Source organism: Somniosus microcephalus, chromosome 3, assembly GCF_052327205.1.
Source record: "Somniosus microcephalus isolate GS21.2 chromosome 3, FLI_Smic_1.0, whole genome shotgun sequence".
NCBI lineage: Eukaryota > Metazoa > Chordata > Chondrichthyes > Squaliformes > Somniosidae > Somniosus > Somniosus microcephalus.
Window position 1 is genome coordinate 284,672,118 of NC_140989.1, and position 20,355 is coordinate 284,692,472.

The window sequence follows — 20,355 nt, forward strand, 5'->3', positions numbered from 1 at the left end:
TTGGAAGCAAGATTTCCCCACCTGCCTGCCCAAACCAATTGTAGCCCCTCCACTGTGCCTCAGCTAAGATCAGGGATTGAACCTGCAGATTCTTGGTCTACATGGCCCAGCAACATATTGGGAAGAGCATTTATTCACTGAGTCATTGAGACAGCTTTGGTTATAAGTTCTTAATATTCCATTTAATATCAGTATGCAATAAATATGGTAATGCAGCAAATCTATATAAATAGTTCATTCATGTAGATAATTGCTTTGAATGAAAAGATTTTTTAGTGTTAAAAGATTAAACAACTTGTTACAGCATTCTTTTGCACTTGGCTTCAAACCTGGTACCACTTGACAGGGTGATGGGTTAAAGAAAAAACATTTACAAGACCATGTTTTAATCAACTAAGGTGTGTCTAACTTTTTAGCTGTCTTGCAGAAGGCTTGGAACAGGAGTGTGTGGATTCAGGCAGGAATTTTATTTTAATGCCTATTCAAGAAAGTTAAAAAATTATTTTCAATTACAGAACACTTTATCACATCTCTTGTATATCTCAAAGGTGCTGCACATATAATGACTTCGAAGTACATTGACCATTGTTGTCCAGGCAAGAGTAGCAATCATTTTGCGTGCTGCAAAATCTCTCTCTCACAGCAGTGAGATGAATGACCAGTTGATCTACTTCTGGTGGTGTTGGGTTGGGGAGGAATGTTGGCAAGGACACTCGGAGTACTTGCTGTTCATCAGATGGTGCCATGGGAGCATTAATATTCACTGGAACAGGCAGAGGAGACTTTGGTTTGAATTCCTCTTCAAAAGATAGCACCATCAACAATGCAGCACTTGGTCAATACAGCAGTGAAGTGTCAGTACCTTCACCACACGGACTGCAGCGGTTCAAGAAGGCGGCTCACCATCACCTTCTCGAGGGCAATTAGGATGGGTAATAAATGCTGACCTTGCCAGCGACGCCCACATTAAACTAATTTTTTTTTAAAGTCTAGATTATGTGCTGCATTAAATCCTGCATAACAGACACTGCTCTTTATAGTCTTGGGCACTTGATCACTTAACTAAATCAGCTTGTTCCTGGGCTGTTAAAACACACACCATTCTGACCGCTGTCATGATTTACATTGCTGCAACATCTAGATATCACAGCTGAGCCCAATCTCAACCTACAGGTACGTGCACTTTCCAGCATTGTTTTCCTCCCTTTTCTCCTACCCTTTTCAATATCCCATCTTTGGAGCAGTTGAAGCACCTTTGCTGCTCCAGAACTTTGATCATTTTGTTTGCTTTTCTTATGGGGCTATCTTTTAGGCAAGTTTTGCTTTTTTAACTTCATTGCCTTTCTTTGTCCATCTGGCCTGAAACCTAGAGCCCAGAGACGCATCGTGGGACATGATTTTGATTTCTCCCACACTGCTGAGTTCCTGTTCTTGGTTGTGGAGCTACAGTGGGGAGCCAAGCAAATGCCAAGAGGCTTCACCACTTCAGTCTTGCACATCACTTGGTGTCCAATCAATAGATGTATCGATAGAGGCCATTTGCCCTACATTCTCAGCTCTAGTAGATGCATGGCGCTGCAGGGACCAGTAAGGGGGTAAAAGAAGAGTAGCATGCTTTGAACGGAGAGAGCAATTAATACTGGACAATGCAAAATAAGATGAAAAAATCCAGTTAAGAGAAAGATTAAGGTTAAAACACAAAATCAGGAAGAAGAAAAGTCTAAATCGCAACTGTTTTTCTTTGTACACTGCTCGTGTTTAGACTGTGGATGCTCAATCGTTGAGTATATTCAAGGCTGCGATAGATTTTTGGACTCTAGGTCAATCAAGGGATACGGGGATCGGGTGGGAAAGTGGAACTGAGGTCAAAGATCATCCATGATCTTATTGAATGGCGGAGCAGGCTCGAGGGGCCGTATGGCCTGCTCCTGCACCTAATTCTTATGTTTTGATTAAAAGCAAGTCCCTTCTTTATTTCTGGAAGTAGAGGAAAAGAACTGCTTATTTTGAGGGCGGAGATTATTCCTGTTTCTTTTGCAGACTGAGGAAATGTGCTTTTTTCATTGTGTCCTTCACGTTATGAGATCAAGGTGTCCAATCTATCGGAAGACCTACTGTTCTTTATTTTAAACTCGTCGGTTTTCTCCTCTTCCCTCTTCTCTGGAAGGTGTTAACTACTTTCTGGTGTACACTTCTATAGGTGCCAGTCACCGACTGGTACTGCACTCAACTGGGCATTCATGTGCAATCTCACTATTGTGGTGTCAACAAGGTGTTTGACCAGAGGGGCATCACAACGGAGTCCAATCCTCATCCTCAATCCACATGACTACTGTCCAGTGATTTGGAGCAAGAACCCTGGCCAACTCTTCTCTCCCTAACCAGTGGCACCAAAGTCAATTGGAGGACTGCTAGTGCTTCCCTGGCTGATATCAGCTGACTCCTCACGCTTAGGAATCAAACCTGGGATCTTCCTGGTTTGCATTGCTCCGCACTCATTGGATAAACTAGTTGGGCCAATTGGGGACGCAACAAAAGCTCAGTTTTTTTCGGCGAAAGCCTCTGGGCTTTTGCTGTAGATCTAGGAGAGGAACTGCATGTGCATTTGTGCTAGTTATTATTAAACTCTGCAGGCACCATCGTGATAAACTCTTTCAAATGTGATGAGATGTGTGCAGAGAAAAATGTAGAAATCTACCATTATGGGAGCCAGGAGAAAAGCTGTATGTTGGAATTGTTTTCCCAGTTGCTGTATTAATGGACTTTGTGATGAGTTTAATGTCTGAGCTTTATTAATTTGTACACGTTGGATTCACCTGTATGCCGTTGTAACCACTAGGCCCTTCTCTCGCCTCCAGTTTCCAAACTTTCTTTCCATTGCAGTCTTCTTGTCTCCCTATTTTATTGATCTTCGTGTTTCTCTGAACTTTCACATTTTCTCTACGCTCCAGAAATGTTGCTCACAAGCTCTTCCTCCTCCCTACATTCTCATCATGTTAAAATGAAGATTCATTGCACAGTAAACTCTAGCTCATTCTTTAAATTTCAAAACTGTGGAAGCCTTTACCTCCCTCAGTCTTTCCTTCCCCTTCCAATCACCAAGCTTGGCGTCACCTTATCAATACTAGATTTACCTTGTCGCCTCTCTTACTCTTTGCAGTCTTGTTACTGCCAAAAACACTTGGGTTTTTTAATAAGAAAAATACTAATTAGATTTTCCTTTGTTATGGCCTATTTTGATATTCCAGGTTAGAGACGTGACCGCCAAGTGGACACATTTTCTGTGAATGACCACTAGTCTGTGCTATTGCATAGTTTAGTTGTAACCTTTACAGATATTAGAAAATTAAGATATTAACTCTGTTTTTCTGGTACTTGCATAGTTTACAATTAACATTGTTGCCCAATAGCAGCAAGTAAAGTATTGTATTATTCCCTGGGTGCTCCAGTCGCAGAGGATTCGAGTTGTATTTGGAGAGCTTGAGTCTGAATTCCAGCTTCACTACTCCAATATTCAGCCTCCACTGACCTCTATAGTTAAGCGTTGCTGCGCAGCTGGGTGGAATGTTTCACAGCACCATTTCATTGGTGAGGAGCAGAAAGGACGGCAGTACACCTCTGGCCCTCCTGCAGAAGGCTGCATCCCAGACCATTACATCATCTCAACTTAGTGGTTGGTAGAGTGTGGAGACATGAAAGCACAGACACAGATATTAGAGTTGGTTGAACTTCCACTTTCCTGGTCCAATTATGTGACTCAATAACCACCATAAAGAAAACAACGGTGAACAATATGTGGAGAGACTCGCAGAACTAAAATTGTTTTCATTAAAGAAGATTGAGAAGGGACATGATCCAGGCATATGTTGGGCCATGAGGTTATAGATTGTGGTGTTCTACAGTTCTGCTGCTGTTTAAAATCCACAGTGTCTCATTGATGCCCGGTTTTGGGCTGCTAGATGTTTCCTTAGTCTGTCCCTCTTAACACGGTAGTAGGGCCACAATACATAATGGAGTGGCGTGTGCACTGTTGTGCTCAGTGGGGTATATTAAGAAATTAAAGGGGAGAATATAAGCAGGGACCTTTTTTAAGTTCTGCAGCAGGGCCACCAAACTTTAGTAAATATTTGAAAAAAAGAATTAGCCAAAACATTAATTGGAACAAGAAAATGCCATTCAGCCTATCAAGCCATGTACAATATGCACTGTCAGGGACTCTCCAAATTTAGTAATTCTCGAAGGAGCTGAGTAACCACAGGCAAAACCTTTGAGAAGAACAATCTGAAATCTCTAACAAAGGTAGTTGAGTAAAGACACCAGGCTATCGGTGTAAAATTGCAACCACATCAGTCAACCCTGTCCATAGGTCACATTGACCACAAAGATCTAAGCAGTACAGGAACTATTGTATTTCATACACCATTTGTTCATCTCATCATCATTCTCAATTCCATTTTTAACCAGAATTTATCCAGCTCCCTTTTTAAAGAAGTTACAGTACTCTGTTTTTGCTGGACATCTGTTCTGCATATTCACAGTTCTGTGGGTAAGAAAAACATCTTTCTAATCTCTAGTTTTTCTTGCAATGTATTTGTTTTCTCTAGTAATGCACTCACAATTTTAAGTTAAATAACGTGTTTATCAATAGTTTTCAATCATGTGGAACAGATTCAGCAAAAGCTGATAAGGCTGAATAAACTCCTTCACAATGGATCCAGATAAATATCTGGTTGGGAATGGGATAACGGGTCACTGGTTCCTGTGCTGCTGAGGGCAGGGGTGTAGTGGGAAAATAATATTGTCTGTGGATAGTAGCAGAATGGATAAATATTCCAGAATATTTATGCCTGAGAAAATTAAATGGGAGCAATAGAGTCCATTATTGAATAGATTGCATGTACTGTGTGGAAGGAGTGGGCTTGATGGATTGGATGGCCTTTTCTCATTCTATGCTTTCTAATCTTATTCTGACAAAACAATTTTAGTTCTTTGAACCTTTTTTCATAACCTAGAGTTTTAAATCCCAGAACATCTTTATTGCTCTTCTCTAAAACTTCTCTACATCCTTTAGAAGGCCTGGTTTCAATATCCATCTCCCTTATTTCAAGTGCATACTTGCTGGCAAATGATAGCCACAATATACGTACTGCGCACAATCTGCATGGTCCACGGGGTTCCACACTTCATGTAAGTCACCATATTGGTGGACAGAGCAGCCAAGTAAGCAAATGGCTACCACGGCAATGTGGACGCTGGTGAGATGAAGCTGGTTAACAAGTAGTTTAAAAATTGGAATGTAACCCAGTCTTTTTCTGATCCTTGTTGCTATTTTCCAAGACTACAGGTATTTAATGAAACAATTTGTATGTTGTGTCAGATGACTATTTGCATGTGTTTTCTAAATAGGATAAAGTCGCAAATGTGTGGTGCAGTTTATCCGTGATACTGAAGGTAAAGAAGGTTTTATCACCTCTGGCCCAGATTCGGCTCAGGTAATCTTTTGTCCCTGTTGAATTATTTTGTGTAGTTAAGACATCTCATCGTTTGCCTCTTTCCCACCTGCCCACCCCCCCCCCCCCCCCCCAAATCCCAATTAGAATCATAGAAATTTACAGCATAGCAGGGAGGCCATTTGGCCCATCGTGCCTGTGCTGGCCGGAAAAGAAAAAAAAAACATCCAGCTTAATCCCACGTTCCAGCTCTTGGTCCGTAGCCTTGTAGGTTACGGCACTTCAAGTGCATATCCAAGTACTTTTTTAACGTGATGAGGGTTCCTGCTTCTACCACCTTTTCAGGCAGTGAGTTCCAAATCCCCACCACCCTCTGGGTGGAAAAAGTTCGCCTCAACTCCCCTCTAAACCTTCTACCAATTCCTTTAAATCTATGCCCCTGGTTATTGAACTCTGCTACGGGAAATAAGTCCTTCCTATCCATTCTAGATAGGCCCCTCATAATGTTATACACCTCAATTAAATCTCTCCTCTGCCTCCTCTGCTTCAAAGAAAACAACCCCAGCCTATCCAATCTTTCCTCATAGCTAAAATTCTCAAGTCCTGGCAACATGCTCATAAATCTCCCATGTACCCTCTCTCTAATGCAATCACATCTTTCCTGTAATGTGGCGACCAGAGCTGTACACAGCACTCTAGCTGTGGCCTGACTCGTGTTTTATACAGTTCAAGCATAACCTCCCTGCTCTTGTATTCTATGCCTCAGCTAATAAAGGAAAGTATCCTGTATGCCATCTTCGTCTTATCTACCTATCCTGCTACCTTCAAGGATCTGTGGACATGCACACCAAGATCCCTCTGTGCTGATGGCTTGGTATTTTTAAGGTAATTGTAATTAATATACAATGGCCCAGAATTTGCAGTTGTAATGACGGCGAGACTCGGTGCTCGCCGGTATCACTGTGTAAATCTGACAGCAACTTCTGGAGTCCGCACATGCGCAGTTAAACATGGAAACTGAAAGTTGCTGTCAGTGATACCCTGTTCCTCCACATTATTTGCAGATGGAATCATTAGAAATCAGTGATTTGTCATGAACGTCAACTATTTACACACTGTTCTCACTGTAAAAACCAATAGAAACATAGAAGATAGGAGCAGGAGTAGGCCATTCGGCCCCTCGAGCCTGCTCCGCCATTCAATGAGATCATGGCTAATCATCCAAATTCAGTACCCTGTCCCTGCCTTCTCCCCATATCCCTTGATCCCTTTAGCCTCAAGAAATATATCTAACTCCTTCTTGAATATATTTAATGAATTGGCCTCAACTGCCTTCTGTGGTAGAAAATTCCACAGGTTCACCACTCTCTGGAAGAAATTCCTCCTCATCTCTGTCCTAAATGGATTACCCCTTATCCTTAGTGTGGAGATGCCGCTGTTGGACTGGGGTGGACAAATGTAAGAAATCACACAACACCAGGTTATAGTCCAACAGCTTTATTTGAAATCACAAGCTTTCGGAGCGCTGCTCTTTCGTCGGGTGAAGTGGAGAGATGCATAAAAACACAGCTTATATAGTCAGAGAATAATGTCAGATGTTTACAGGTAATCTTTCTAACTGCCATTTATCACACCTCTGCAGAGATAATCACAGCAATCAAAGGTGTAAATGGTGTCCAAACAGGTCAGTCAGGAAAACATTACATCAAAGAACAATGAGGTGGGGTCACAAGGGGTCAAATGTTACAGATGCTGGGGTCTGTATGAAAAACAAAAAGACAGACAAAAAACACATTTTTTTGCTGGAAATCACAGCAGGTCCGGCCGCATCTGTGTGGAGAGAACAAGCCAACGACGACTCGAGTCTGGATGACCCTACATCAGGTGGGGTTACATGTAGCGTGACATGAACCCAAGATCCTGGTTGTGGCCATCCTCATGGGTGCGGAACTTGGCTATCAGTTTCTGCTCGACGATTTTGCGTTGTGTGTCTCGAAGGCCGCCTTGGAGAATGCTTACCCGAAGATCGGAGGCTGAATGTCCTTGACTGCTGAAGTGTTCCCCGACTGGGAGGGAACACTCCTGCCTGGCGATTGTTGCGCGGTGTCCGTTCATCTGTTGTCGCAGTATCTGCATGGTCTCGCCGATGTACCATGCTCCGGGGCATCCTTTCCTGCAACATATGAGGTAGACAACGTTGGCCGAGTCACATGAGTATGTACCATGTACTTGGGTGGTGTCCTCACGTGTGATGATGGTATCTGTGTTGATGATCTGGCATGTCTTGCAGAGGTTGCTGTGGCAGGGTTGTGTGGTGTCGTGGTTGCTGTTCTCCTGAAAGCTGGGTAATTTGCTGCGAACGATGGTCTGTTTGAGGTTAGGCGGCTGTTTGAAGGCGAGTAGTGGAGGCGTGGGGATGGCCTTAGCGAGGTGTTCGTCGTCATCGATGACATGTTGAAGGCTGCGAAGAACATGGCATAGTTTCTCCGCTCCGGGGAAGTACTGGACGACGAAGGGTACTCTGTTGGTTGTGTCCCGTGTTTGTCTTCTGAGGAGGTCTATGCGATTTTTCACTGTGGCCCGTCGGAACTGTCGATCGACGAGCCGAGCCTCATATCCCGTTCTTACGAGGGTGTCTTTCAGCGTCTGTAGGTGTCCATCGCGTTCCTCCTTGTCTGAACAGATCCTGTGTATTTGCAGGGCTTGTCCATAGGGGATGGCTTCTTTAACGTGGTTAGGGTGGAAGCTGGAGAAGTGGAGCGTCATGAGGTTGTCCGTGGGCTTGCAGTAGAGTGAAGTGCTGAGGTGTCCGTCTTTGATGGAGATTCATGTGTCCAAGAATGAAACTGATTCTGAGGAGTCGTCCATGGTGAGTTTGATGGTGGGATGGAACTTGTTGATGTTATCGTGTAGTCTTTTCAGTGATTCTTCACCGTGGGTCCATAGGAAGAAAATGTCGTCGATGTATCTGGTGTATAGCGTTGGTTGGAGGTCCTGTGCAGCGAAGAAGTCTTGCTCGAACTTGTGCATGAAGTCGTAGGATGGCGTCTGGAGATTGGCTGCTGTTGGTGTTGAGTACTGAGGCTGTCGCAGCGATGCCGGCATCGTGGGGGATGCTGGTGTAGAGTGCCGAGACATCCATCGTGGCGAGGAGTGTTCCTGGTTCAACTGGTCCGTGGGTGCTGAGTTTCTGTAAGAAGTCTGTAGTGTCACGACAGAAGCTGGGGGTTCCCTGTACGATGGGTTTCAGGATGCCCTCGACGTATCCAGAGAGGTTCTCTCAAAGGGTTCTGTTGCCTGATACGATAGGACGTCCGGGTGTGTTGGCTTTGTGTATCTTTGGGAGGCAGTAGAAGTCTCCCACGTGGGGAGTACGTGGGATGAGAGTGCGTAGGATGCTTTGAAGGTCTGGATCGAAGGTCTTGATCAGTCTGTTGAGTTGGCGGGTGTGTTCTTTGGTCGGATCTGTGGGTAACTGTGTAGTGTTCCTGGTTGTCCAGTTGTCGGTATGCTTCTTTGCAATAGTCCGTTCTGTTCTGTATGACAATGGCTCCTCCTTTGTCTACTGGTTTGATGACGATGTTGCGGTTGGTCTTGAGAGCGTAGATGGTGTTGCGTTGTGCTCGGGTGACATTCTGGACTGTCTTGTGAGTGCGGCTGATGAATCTGGCGTTGATGCATCTCCTGACAGCTTGAGCTTAGGGCAGCGACCCTCCGGAGGGGTCCAATTTGACTCTTTCTTCTTCGGTTGCTGCACTGCGGATCCCTCTGTCTGCTGGTCCGGATCATTGATTGTCTCATTGGGTTCGCTGCTGACATCTTGGGATTTGTGGAAGAATTCCCGGAGCCTCATTCTCCTGATGAATTCCTCTGTGTCTGCCGCGAGACCGATGTGGTCCATTTTGGTGGTGGGGCTGAAATTGAGCCCTCGGCTAAGAACTTCAATTTCGTCTGGTTGAAGGGTGTGGTCGGACAGGTTGACGATGGACTTCCCTGTGGTTTCAACCATGGTACCGGGGGAGGCTTGGTTGCTGCTGCTGGTGATGCCGAGTTTCTCAAGCTTCCTGTTCTTGGTGTGCATGTAGGCAGCGTAGTTCCGTTGCCTCGTCTGCCTCGACTACACGATAACATCAACAAGTTCCATCCCACCATCAAACTCACCATGGACTACTCCTCAGAATCGGTTTCATTCTTGGACACACGAATCTCCATCAAAGACGGACACCTCAGCACTTCACTCTACCGCAAGCCCACGGACAACCTCACGATGCTCCACTTCTCCAGCTTCCACCCTAACCACGTTAAAGAAGCCATCCCCTATGGACAAGCCCTGCGAATACAAAGGATCTGCTCAGACGAGGAGGAACGCGATGGACACCTACAGATGCTGAAACACGCCCTCGTAAGGACGGGATATGAGGCTCGACTCGTCAATCGACAGTTCCGACGGGCCACAGTGAAAAATCACATAGACCTCCTCAGAAGACAAACATTGGACACAACCAACAGTACCCTTCGTCGTCCAGTACTTCCCCGGAGCGGAGAAACTACGCCATGTTCTTCGCAGCCTTCAACATGTCATCGATGACGACGAACACCTCGCTAAGGCCACCCCCACGCCTCCACTACTCGCCTTCAAACAGCCGCCTAACCTCAAACAGACCATCGTTCGCAGCAAATTACCCAGCTTTCAGGAGAACAGCGACCACGACACCACACAACCCTGCCACAGCAACCTCTGCAAGACATGCCAGATCATCAACACAGATACCACCATCACACGAGGACACCACCCAAGTACATGGTACATACTCATGTGACTCGGCCAACGTTGTCTACCTCATACGTTGCAAGAAAGGATGCCCCGGAGCATGGTACATCGGCGAGACCATGCAGATGCTGCGACAACAGATGAACAGACACCGCGCAACAATCGCCAGGCAGGAGTGTTCCCTCCCAGTCGGGGAACACTTCAGCAGTCAAGGACATTCAGCCTCCGATCTTCAGGTAAGTATTCTCCAAGGCGGCCTTCGAGACACACGACAACACAAAATCGTCGAGCAGAAACTGATAGCCAAGTTCTGCACCCATGAGGATGGCCTCAACCGGGATCTTGGGTTCATGTCAAGCTACATGTAACCCCACCTGATGTAGGGTCATCCAGACTCGAGTCGTCGTTTGCTTGTTCTCTTCACACAGATGCGGCCGGACCTGCTGTGATTTCCAGCAAAGTGTTTTTTGTCTGTCTTTTTGTTTTTCATACAGACCCCAGCATCTGTAACATTTGACCCCTTGTGACCCCACCTCATTGTTCTTTGATGTAATGTTTTCCTGACTGACCTATTTGGACACCATTTACACCTTTTGATTGCTGTGATTATCTCTGCCAAGGTGTGATAAATGGCAGTTAGAAAGATTACCTGTAAACATCTGACATTATTCTCTGACTATATAAGCTGTGTTTTTATGCATCTCTCCACTTCACCTGATGAAGGAGCAGCGCTCCGAAAGCTTGTGATTTCAAATAAAGCTGTTGGACTATAACCTGGTGTTGTGTGATTTCTTACCCTTATCCTTAGACTGTGACCCCTGGTTCTGGACTCCCCTGCCATCGGGAACATCCTTCCTGCATCAGGTCTGTCTAGTCCTGTTTGAAACTTCTAAAATTCTATGAGATCCCCTCTCATTCTTCTAAACTCCAGCGAGTATAAGCCCAATCGACCCAATCTCTCCTCATACGTCATTCCTGCCATCCCAGGTATCAGTCTGGTGAACCTTCGCTGCACTCCCTCCATGGCAAGAACATCCTTTCTCAGATAAGGCGACCAAAACTGCACACAATACTCGGTGTGGTCTCACCAAGGCCCCGTACAACTGCAGCAAGACATCCTTGTTCTTGTACTCGAACCCTCTCGCTACGAAGGCCAACATACCATTTGCCGCCTTAACCGCCTGCTGCACCTGCATGCTTACCTTCAGCGACTGGTGCACAAGGACACCCAGGTCTCATTGCAATTCCCCGTCTCCCAATCTATTGCCGTTCAGATAATCTGCCTTCCTGTTTTTGCCACCAAAGTGGATAACCTCGCATTTATCCACACTATACTGCATCTGCCATGCATCTGCCCACTCACCCAACCTGTCCAAATCATACTGGAGTTTCTCGGCATCCTCCTCACAACACACACGCCCACCCAGCTTTGTGTCGTCTGCAAACTTGGAGATATTACATCTAGTTCCCTCGTCTAGATCATTAATATATATTGTGAATAGCTGGGGTCCTAGGACCGATCCCTGCGGTACCCCACTAGTCACTGCCTGCCACTCGGAAAAAGACCCGTTTATTCCAACTCTTTGCTTCCTGTCTGCCAACCAGTTCTCTATCCAAGTCAGTACCTTGCCCCCAATCCCATGTGCCTTAACTTTACACGCTAATCTCTTATGCGGGACCTTGTCGAAAGCCTTCTGAAAGTCCAAATACACCACATCCACTGGTTCTCCCTTATCTATTTTACCAGTTACATCCTCAAAAAATTCCAGTAGATTAGTCAAGCACGATTTACTTTTTGTAAATCTATGTTGACTTTGTCCGATCCTGTCACTGTTTTCCAAGTGCTCTGCTATTACATCTTTTATAATGGACTTTGGCATTTTCCCCACTACCGATGTCAGGCATACCGGTCTACAATTCCCCGTTTTCTCTCTACCACCTTTTTTGAATAGTGGGGTTACATTAGCTACCCTCCAATCCATGGGAACTGTTCCAGAGTCTGTAGAATTTTGGAAGATGACCAGCAATGCATCTACTATTTCTAGGGCCACTTCCTTAAGTACCCTAGGATGTAGATTATCAGGTCCTGGGGATTGATCGGCCTTCAATCCCGTCAATTTCCCTAACACCATTTCCCTACAAATACTGATTTCATTCAGTTCCTCCCTCTCATTAGACCCTATGTTCCCTGACATCTCTGGGAGGTTATTTGTGTCCTCCTTTGTGAAGACCGAACCAAAGTATGTATTTAATTGGTCTGCCATTTCTTTGTTCCCCATTATAAATTCCCCTGATTCTGACTGCAAGAGATCTACGCTTGACTTCACCAATCTTTTTCTCTTCACATATCTATAGAAGCTTTTACGGTCAGTTTTTATGTTCCCTGCAAGCTTACTCTCATACTCTATTTCCCCCCTCTTAATTAATCCCTTTGTCCTCTGTTGAATCCTAAACTGCTCCCAATCCTTAGGTTTGCTGCTTTTTCTGGCCAATTTGTATGTCCTCTCCTTGGATCTTATACTATCCCTAATTTCCTTTGGTAGCCACGGTTGATTCACCTTTTTTGTTTTATTTTTATGCCAAACAGGGATGAACAAATTCTGTCGGTCATCCATGCGATCTTTAAATGTTTGCCATTGCCTATCCACCGTCAACCCTTTGAGTAACATTCCCCAATCAATCCTACCCAACTCGCGCCTCATACCATCGTAGTTTCCTTTATTTAAATTCTGGACCCCAGTCTCTGAGTCAAATACTTCACTCCATCTTAATGAAGAATTCTATCCTATTATGATCGCTCCGCCCCAAGGGGCTTCGCACAACAAGATTGCTAATTATTCCTTTCTCATTACATAATACCCAGTCTTAAGATGGCCTGATCTCTAGTTGGTTCTTCGACATATTGGTCCAGGAAACCATCCCGTATACACTCCAGGAATTCCTCCTCCACAGTATTGTTACTAATTTGGTTAGCCCAATCTATATGTAGATTAAAGTCACCCATGATAACTGCTGTGCCCTTATTGCACGCGTCTCTAATTTCCCGTTTAATGCCATCCCCAACCTCCGCAATACTGTTAGTGGGAGTTGTATACAGATCCCCAAACGTTTTCTGTCCCTTGGTATTTCTCAGCTCTACCCATACAGATTCGACATCATCAGAGCTAATATCCTTCCTTACAATTGTGTTAATCTCCTCTTTAACCAGCAATGCTACCCCACCTCCTTTTCCTTTTTGCCTGTCTTTCCTGAATATTGAATATCTCTGAATGTTGGGTTCCCAGCCCAGGTCACCCTGGAGCCATGTTTCCGTAATCCCAATCATATCATAATCCGTTTACATCTATTTGCGCAGCTAATTCATCCACCTTATTGCGAATGCTCCTCGCATTAAGACACAAAGCCTTCAGGCTTGTTTTTTTAACACTCTTAGACCTTTTTTAGAATTATTATTTACTGTGGCCATGTTTGATTTAAACCCTTGATTACTCTGACTGCCAATGAAAATGTTAAGCCTTGTTCAATAAGGAGTAACTGAGTTTTTAACGGCAGACTAAGTCATTACTGCTGGACAACCTCTGTGGCCCTGAAAAACTCATTTTAAAAGTGTGGCGTCTCATTCCTTCAGAAGAACATTTTAAAAATTGCAGATTTTTAATAAAATAACATTTATTTTTAAAGTTTCTGTTCTGATATTTGTTTCTCCCTTAACCCCATGTTTATGTCCCAATCTTTATTTCAATTTCTGTACAATTATTTAAATGTGATTTATATTCCCTGCTTTTTACTTCCTGCTTGGCTGTCTTTGATCAGCCTGGCTGTCTTTGATCAGCCTGCCTGTCCTGTTGCTGGACGCCACAGATTCCTTGTAGATGGTGCCAAATTGAAACCGATGTTGGAAAAGAGGAAATCAATGCTCTAGAGCCTGCTGAATCTTTGTGGGCAGCTTTTTTCGAGATCAGTGGCGAGTACCGTCCCTTCACCGCTGACTGCAAATCCTGGGCCATTAATTTAAAAGCTCATTGTGTGCTTTTAACACCCATTCAATATTCTCTCCATCTTTGCTGAAGATGATGACTTGTGCTGGGATGTAGTTCAGTAGCCAACTATTCTCCATGCCCAAATCACCATTCTTCAGTTGTGAGACTAGACACGAGCACGTCAGCAGGCTATTTGACTGTAGAGGTAGTCATAATCATGCCTGATCCTGCCCGCACCCAACATTCCTGCACATGAATAGGATGTGGAATGGATAGGAGCTGGAAATGTGGCTTATTCCTTCTCTCCCTCTCTCTTTTTTCCCCCCCCCCCCCCTCTCTTTCCACCCGCCCCCCCCCCCCCCCCCCCCCAAACCCCCGGTACTACTGATGCCAGTTGCAGATGCCCTGCTCTCACTCCAGCTGAGATCAATTAACTCAGCAGATACCTGGGATCAGAACTGTTGATAAGTTCAAGGAAATACTGTTATAATAATGATTGTGAATTGGCATTGGCAGCAGCCTCACCAGTTAAGGTGCCCAGGCCAGGCTGGCCATAGACAAGTAACAAAAGAAAGAAAAACTATATTTGAACAAAAAAGTATTTATTGGAAAAAGAACTAAACACAGGCTTGTATTTTTCACACTAATGAGCTAGCTCCTGCAGTATTTCTTTTAAGAGTAACATTTTCCAAAATTCATATCCATTTATCCTGAGTGTACTTTTAATATTCACAACATCTGTAAAACAAAACTACTTTTATATGGACAAAATTTTTGTTTCTACTTTACAGTATTTCAGTTTATTTCCTCTTGGACAATGCTTGACCTTTACGCTGGCTGGAGTGAGTGAACTGTTCGTGACTGATTTGGGTGGCCAGTCTGTGCAGTGTGTGAATGGTCTGCCTAAAAGTACACTTCAATGTCGGTGATCCTAAATTTACCATTTTGAAGTTCTTGCAATAACTCAGTGGGTGAATAAGCTGCCTCCTGTATTATTGAGCCATTCAGACTGGGAAGCTGTGACCCCCTGATATGTTTGTTAGCTGATCACAGCTGGGGTGACTTTGGGGACACTGCAATTGACCTCCGTGCCCTCTTCTGAGGAGAAAATCTATCTATTGGCTTCTGCTGAAAAGTGCAAATTTGCAGATGCTAGGTGGGGACAAATTACACTTCGCTTTGATGCTCTATGATTGACGCACTTTCTACATGAAAAATGGCAAATTGGGAGGTACTGAGGCTTCAGAAGAGAATTATGTGTGTGTGTGTGAGAGAGAGATATGGACATATGCAGGGTACTAAGAAAGGTAAATAAACAGTGGGAATATAAAATAAAAGTCTCTAGGTTATAGTACACAGTACATGAGATGGATTTGTGGACATTGGTGTCTAGCTCACTAAAGCCAACAGCACAGTGTGCAGCAACAATAAGGATAGCTAACCAGATCTTGGTTCTAGCCAGAAGGATAGACCTCAGTCCGAGGAGGTGGTAGTCTGTACAAGGCACAGATACAACCGTATCTGAAGTACTGTGCACAATTCTGGTCACAGCAAAGATATCCAGGCATTGATAGCAGTAGAGAAAAGGGCAACCAAACTGATACCTAGGTTAAGGCATCTCATTTTATGAGAGGTTGACGTGCCTAGGATTGTTCTAGAGGCTCTGAGGAAATATTCAAGATTCTTAAAGGAATGGTTAAATTGCCACCAAGTCTAGAACCAATGGACATGGGCTCAAGCTTAGAAGAAGGAAGGTGCACAGGCAGTTTCGATTTAACTACTTTGCGCAGAGCATGGTGATTATTTAGAAGAGACGATTCAAAGAAGCAGATAGTGTGGAAAAAATTACGGGAGTATTGGATATATAATTGAGGGAATGGATGATTAAGGGGTATTTGTTTTCTGGACCTGTACTTCGCTACATTCCTGTTCCCCAGACTGACATCCCACACCTTGAGAAGCGCAAACATTTAGAGAAAAAAAATAGTGCGTCATATTTGTATCTCTGATCAGAAGCTAAATTGAATTGTGTGGAGCATATTTATAAATCCAAAGAGTTTTCTTCAAAATGAGTTCTAAAGTGGTCGAGTGCTCTAGCTCCCTAACTACGGCCAACATTCTTGGATATGGGCGGGTTAGCGTTTGACATCAAGTCCAAGTGCTCGATCAGTGATTCTCCGCAAGCTGATTTCCTGGACTTGGGCGATGTATCAAGAAGTGGCAGTGATCTGATGTAGGGTCTTGCTCAAAAGAGAGGGAATGTTATGAGGTAAGTCATCCCCACCCACTCTTTCATTCACTCCAATGCTAATTAGGTAAAGCAGCCTTGCTTTGTTTTGCAATTGATGTGAAGGCATTTTATAAGCTAATAGTTTAACAACATTGTTTTCTTTTGTCAGTTTTGCTGCAACACTTTTGACCCTGTTACCTACATGCATAAAGCTGACACTTAATCCCACATTAAAGGGGTTCAAACTTGCACTGGTAAGCCTTTGATTTACTTTATTTAGGACAGATTGATGTTCATTGCATGCAAATATTTTATTCTCTTAAATTTGGCTTCCCTGGGTTTCAGTTGGTAAGTGCACTAACTGGTGTGGAACGGAGCTATACAGACCAGGGAGGTCCCTCGATTCAGTGCCCCCTGGTCTGTACTGAGTTAGCTGCTCTCAGCCAGAGCAATGGTAGAGGGAAAATCACTAGAGTTCGTTACTTGATCACCATCCAGAGACTCCAATGAAGTGCATTTGTGTCGACATCTGGCAATGACAGGGTTGTGCAGAGTTGTGGTTCCTCCCACAGTTGAAGAATAGACAGCAGGTTGAGATAACGAAGGGCAGGCGTCACCTGAGGAACTGTATCCCACTAAGTCTAGACAGTGTCGGTGCACTTTTCAGGAGCCTGCTGTTCACACCCACTTAATTTCTAGCAAAGGTCACTGGACACTCACTGGACAGTGATCAGGAATGGGAATGTTGGCTGGATTTTCCTCTTCCTAGCCCAAAGGATACTAGCACGTCCACTGTCGCCCTGGATTGGCCAACTCCTAGCTAGGGCCTTCCTGTTCTGCGCTACTTGCACCGTGCAGTGCATTTACCCACCCAGTTATCGAGAGTCCAGATTAATTCATTTCTAGCAAATAAAAATTATTTCTACAGAAATTGTTTGTCCTTCAATATTGGGCAGTGAGAGAATGGAAAAAAAAAATGTATACAAATAAGAGAATTTTAATCTTCACCCTTAGATTTTGACCTTCTGGTGCTTGGCACTTATTCAGGGAATGTAACCCAGTGTATTAGGAGTGAAAGTGAAGACAGATAACGACAGGATTCCTTCATGTCATAAGATCCCTCCATGGCTGGTAGGGAACATATGTTGTGGAGTGTGAGCTGCACTCTGTAGACACCAGTTTAAAACAAAACGTCAATAGCGCTTCTGTGCTCCTTGATGGAATGGTGGATGATGAAGGCACTGGCCAGTGTAATAATAAGTCATACAGATGGGACAATTCCAGGTTCTATTGCTGGTCTGTGCGCAGTTAGCTAATCTTGGCTAAGGCAGTAGTTGGGGTGCTATAATTGGCTTCACTGCCTCAGGAGGGGAAAAATCAGCTGGAATCCCCACTCCTGATTGCTGTCTACTGACTCTTGTTGGATATGTGCCTCTTGGAGGAGGACAACATCAGGCTCGGCTGTGATGACATCCAAACTTGTTTAGTCCACCAACACTTACTGTTTAACCAAAAATGATTGCTTGGGTGAGGTTCCAGAGGGCAGCCAGCAGCTGTGGAGCTCAACGTGAGTCAGTGCCTGCAGGAAAATTGGCGGGGGGGGGAACCAAAAAAATTCTCAAAGAATACATTTGACAGCATAATTACGAATTCAATGAATTTGTTTTAATAATGTGCTTGTAACTTTGGATTTTAAATATTTGCTTTTTTAAGTGTTTGTGCAACAATGAATTTATGAACTGATTGTTCACTAATAAGGTTTTAAAATGCAGCAGTAATTGACTCAAACGCTCTATAAATCTTGTGAATCATTGCAACTCTAATGGTGCTGACAGTTTTGGGAGGATTGGAAATGCAGATTTATGCTTGGAATGCAGAATATTTTTTGCTATGATCATATGTTGAAGCTTTGGCTAATTTATGAACAATTTAAGCCAATTCAAGTAGTTTTATTTCAGACTATATACTAAGGACCAGAATCCCAACCAATATCTTGCTTAAAAGCTACAGTCGTGAATGATGCACGATGGTGTGATGGATTGGGGGTTCTGTGTCTGTCATTGCTCACATAATGAGCTATATATAATGCAAATCTGCCTTTTCTTTTACTTGATTTCAGTCGTCGTGCCACTGTGGGTAGTTGCCAAGCACATTGCCACAGTAAGAAGGGGCAATAATCGTCCTGTTTTAATTGAACCCTTTCACTTTGGATGGGAGGTGGGATAGATTGGCCTCCTAATAGAATTTTGTTGTGTCCTTTTGCTGGAAACCAAGAAAGGGCAAGGCAGCAAGTTTGGTCGATGTCCCATAGCTCGACAGTTTGGTTTCTCTCTCCACGGATGCTACCTGACCTGCTGAGCGTTTCCAGCATTTTCTGTTATTTCAGATTTCCAGCACCCACAGTATTTTGCTATTGTATTGAGTTCATGAATGGAGGCTTGGAGCCACATGGAGAAGCATGTCTGCTGAAACCTCCAGGTGACTGGTAGCCAGACTACAAATGGCTACCAGACTGTATTTTGAGTACCACTGATTTGGCATAAAAGATATATTGAAGGCTCCTTCATGGCTTTGAGGAAAAGGTACCGTGTGGTATCGTATCAAGACACACACCCCAGAAAGTCCTGGTTGAACCTTTAGTGCGAAAGGTAGCCGATCTCAGCCAGCACATCATGCGGGATGGTACAATTGGCCTTGGTGCCCCAGGTTAGGAAGGAGAAATCAGCCAGAGCTTCCACTCCTGATGGCTATTCTGTGTATATGAGTTGATCCAGGGTGCTCCCTCTTGTTGAATAGCTTACTGATACTGTCTAAGCCAGTGATAATACAGTCTGGGGGTCATTTGCAGCCCACCTTCCCTTCAGCTGTGTTCTTCAATAGACTTGGTGTTCCTTGTGTCACTGGGCCATCTTTCATGACCTGCCTGACTGTTGAATATTGACTGAGCTGGGATTCAGTGATGATCTCACTCCACTTCTATAAAAGAATGTAAGTTATTTCTGTTAGGGGGCAGTGTTATTCCAGCTTCCATACATCAAGTGAAAGTGCACTATTAAAATGGTGGCAGGAGTGCCTGGATTCCACTTGGCAACTTCCCCCAGTTGTATAACTGAAATTAGGAGCTGTGTGTATAGAGAATCACAGGAACAGACCGGGATCCCACCTCTCTGTTGACGCATTCCCAAGAGTGGTTCATTAACAGGGTAATGACTAATAATTAACACTAGCCTAAGCCCACACTGAAGTATTGGAGGGCTGCTGGCATTTGTGAAACTGTACCCTAGCATGAGTCGGTGCCTTTAGAAGAGAAGAACGCTGGGGTGGTGGGAGAAATCACATTGAATATTTCTTGCAATTTGTAATTGGCACAAACTGAAGTTAAAATTCTTTTTTACTTTTGCAATTTCTAGGTGAATTGTTCCTTGTCATTCTTCCTGTTTTCCTTCCAAGTTCACGAGAAGTCTATACTTCTGGCTGCTTTGTAAGTTTTGGAAATCTGTTATTTTAACCTCCTGTGATACAAACTGATGATAAACCATGTGATGAACAAGAGTAAATAAGCGAGAGTTCTCTTCTTGCTGCTGCCACTTTATTAGGACTTTGTTAAGGAATTTCCAGTATTAGCAGTAAATTAGTTAAAACTGAGGTGTTTTAAACCAGAAATTAAGAATCCCCGCCCCCAATTTCCCCTTCTCACCTGACTCTTGTTGGGATATAAGTGCCAGCAGCTCTCCAAAACCTCACTCACTAAGTCTAGATAGTGAATGTTCAACTCTGGGGAGGGACATTGCAAACTAGCCTGTGCCCCTCTTTGTTAGGTATGCACTTTCCAGCAGGGATTTCACAGGTCAGGAATCGGGAGTGGGAATGCCGGCTGGTTTCTTTAACCTTCCTTATATCAGCTGTGGCTAATTATAGCCCTGA

At 44.1% G+C, this 20,355-nt stretch overlaps 1 protein-coding gene across 3 annotated transcripts in view; it reads left to right on the forward strand.

Annotated features, from left to right (window-relative positions):
- The window catches only part of alg6 (ALG6 alpha-1,3-glucosyltransferase), a 64,259-nt gene that overhangs the window by 26,546 nt on the left and 17,358 nt on the right, over window positions 1-20,355 (forward strand). For 2 of the 3 annotated variants that reach the window (XM_085982686.1, XM_085982685.1), the window contains exons 9-11: window positions 5,407-5,492; window positions 16,601-16,685; window positions 19,842-19,912. In XM_085982686.1, coding sequence (XP_085838812.1) covers window positions 5,407-5,492; window positions 16,601-16,685; window positions 19,842-19,912 — 242 coding nt within the window. The remainder of the gene's footprint in view (window positions 1-5,406; window positions 5,493-16,600; window positions 16,686-19,841; window positions 19,913-20,355) is intronic. The other variant, XM_085982687.1, reaches the window with a different exon arrangement.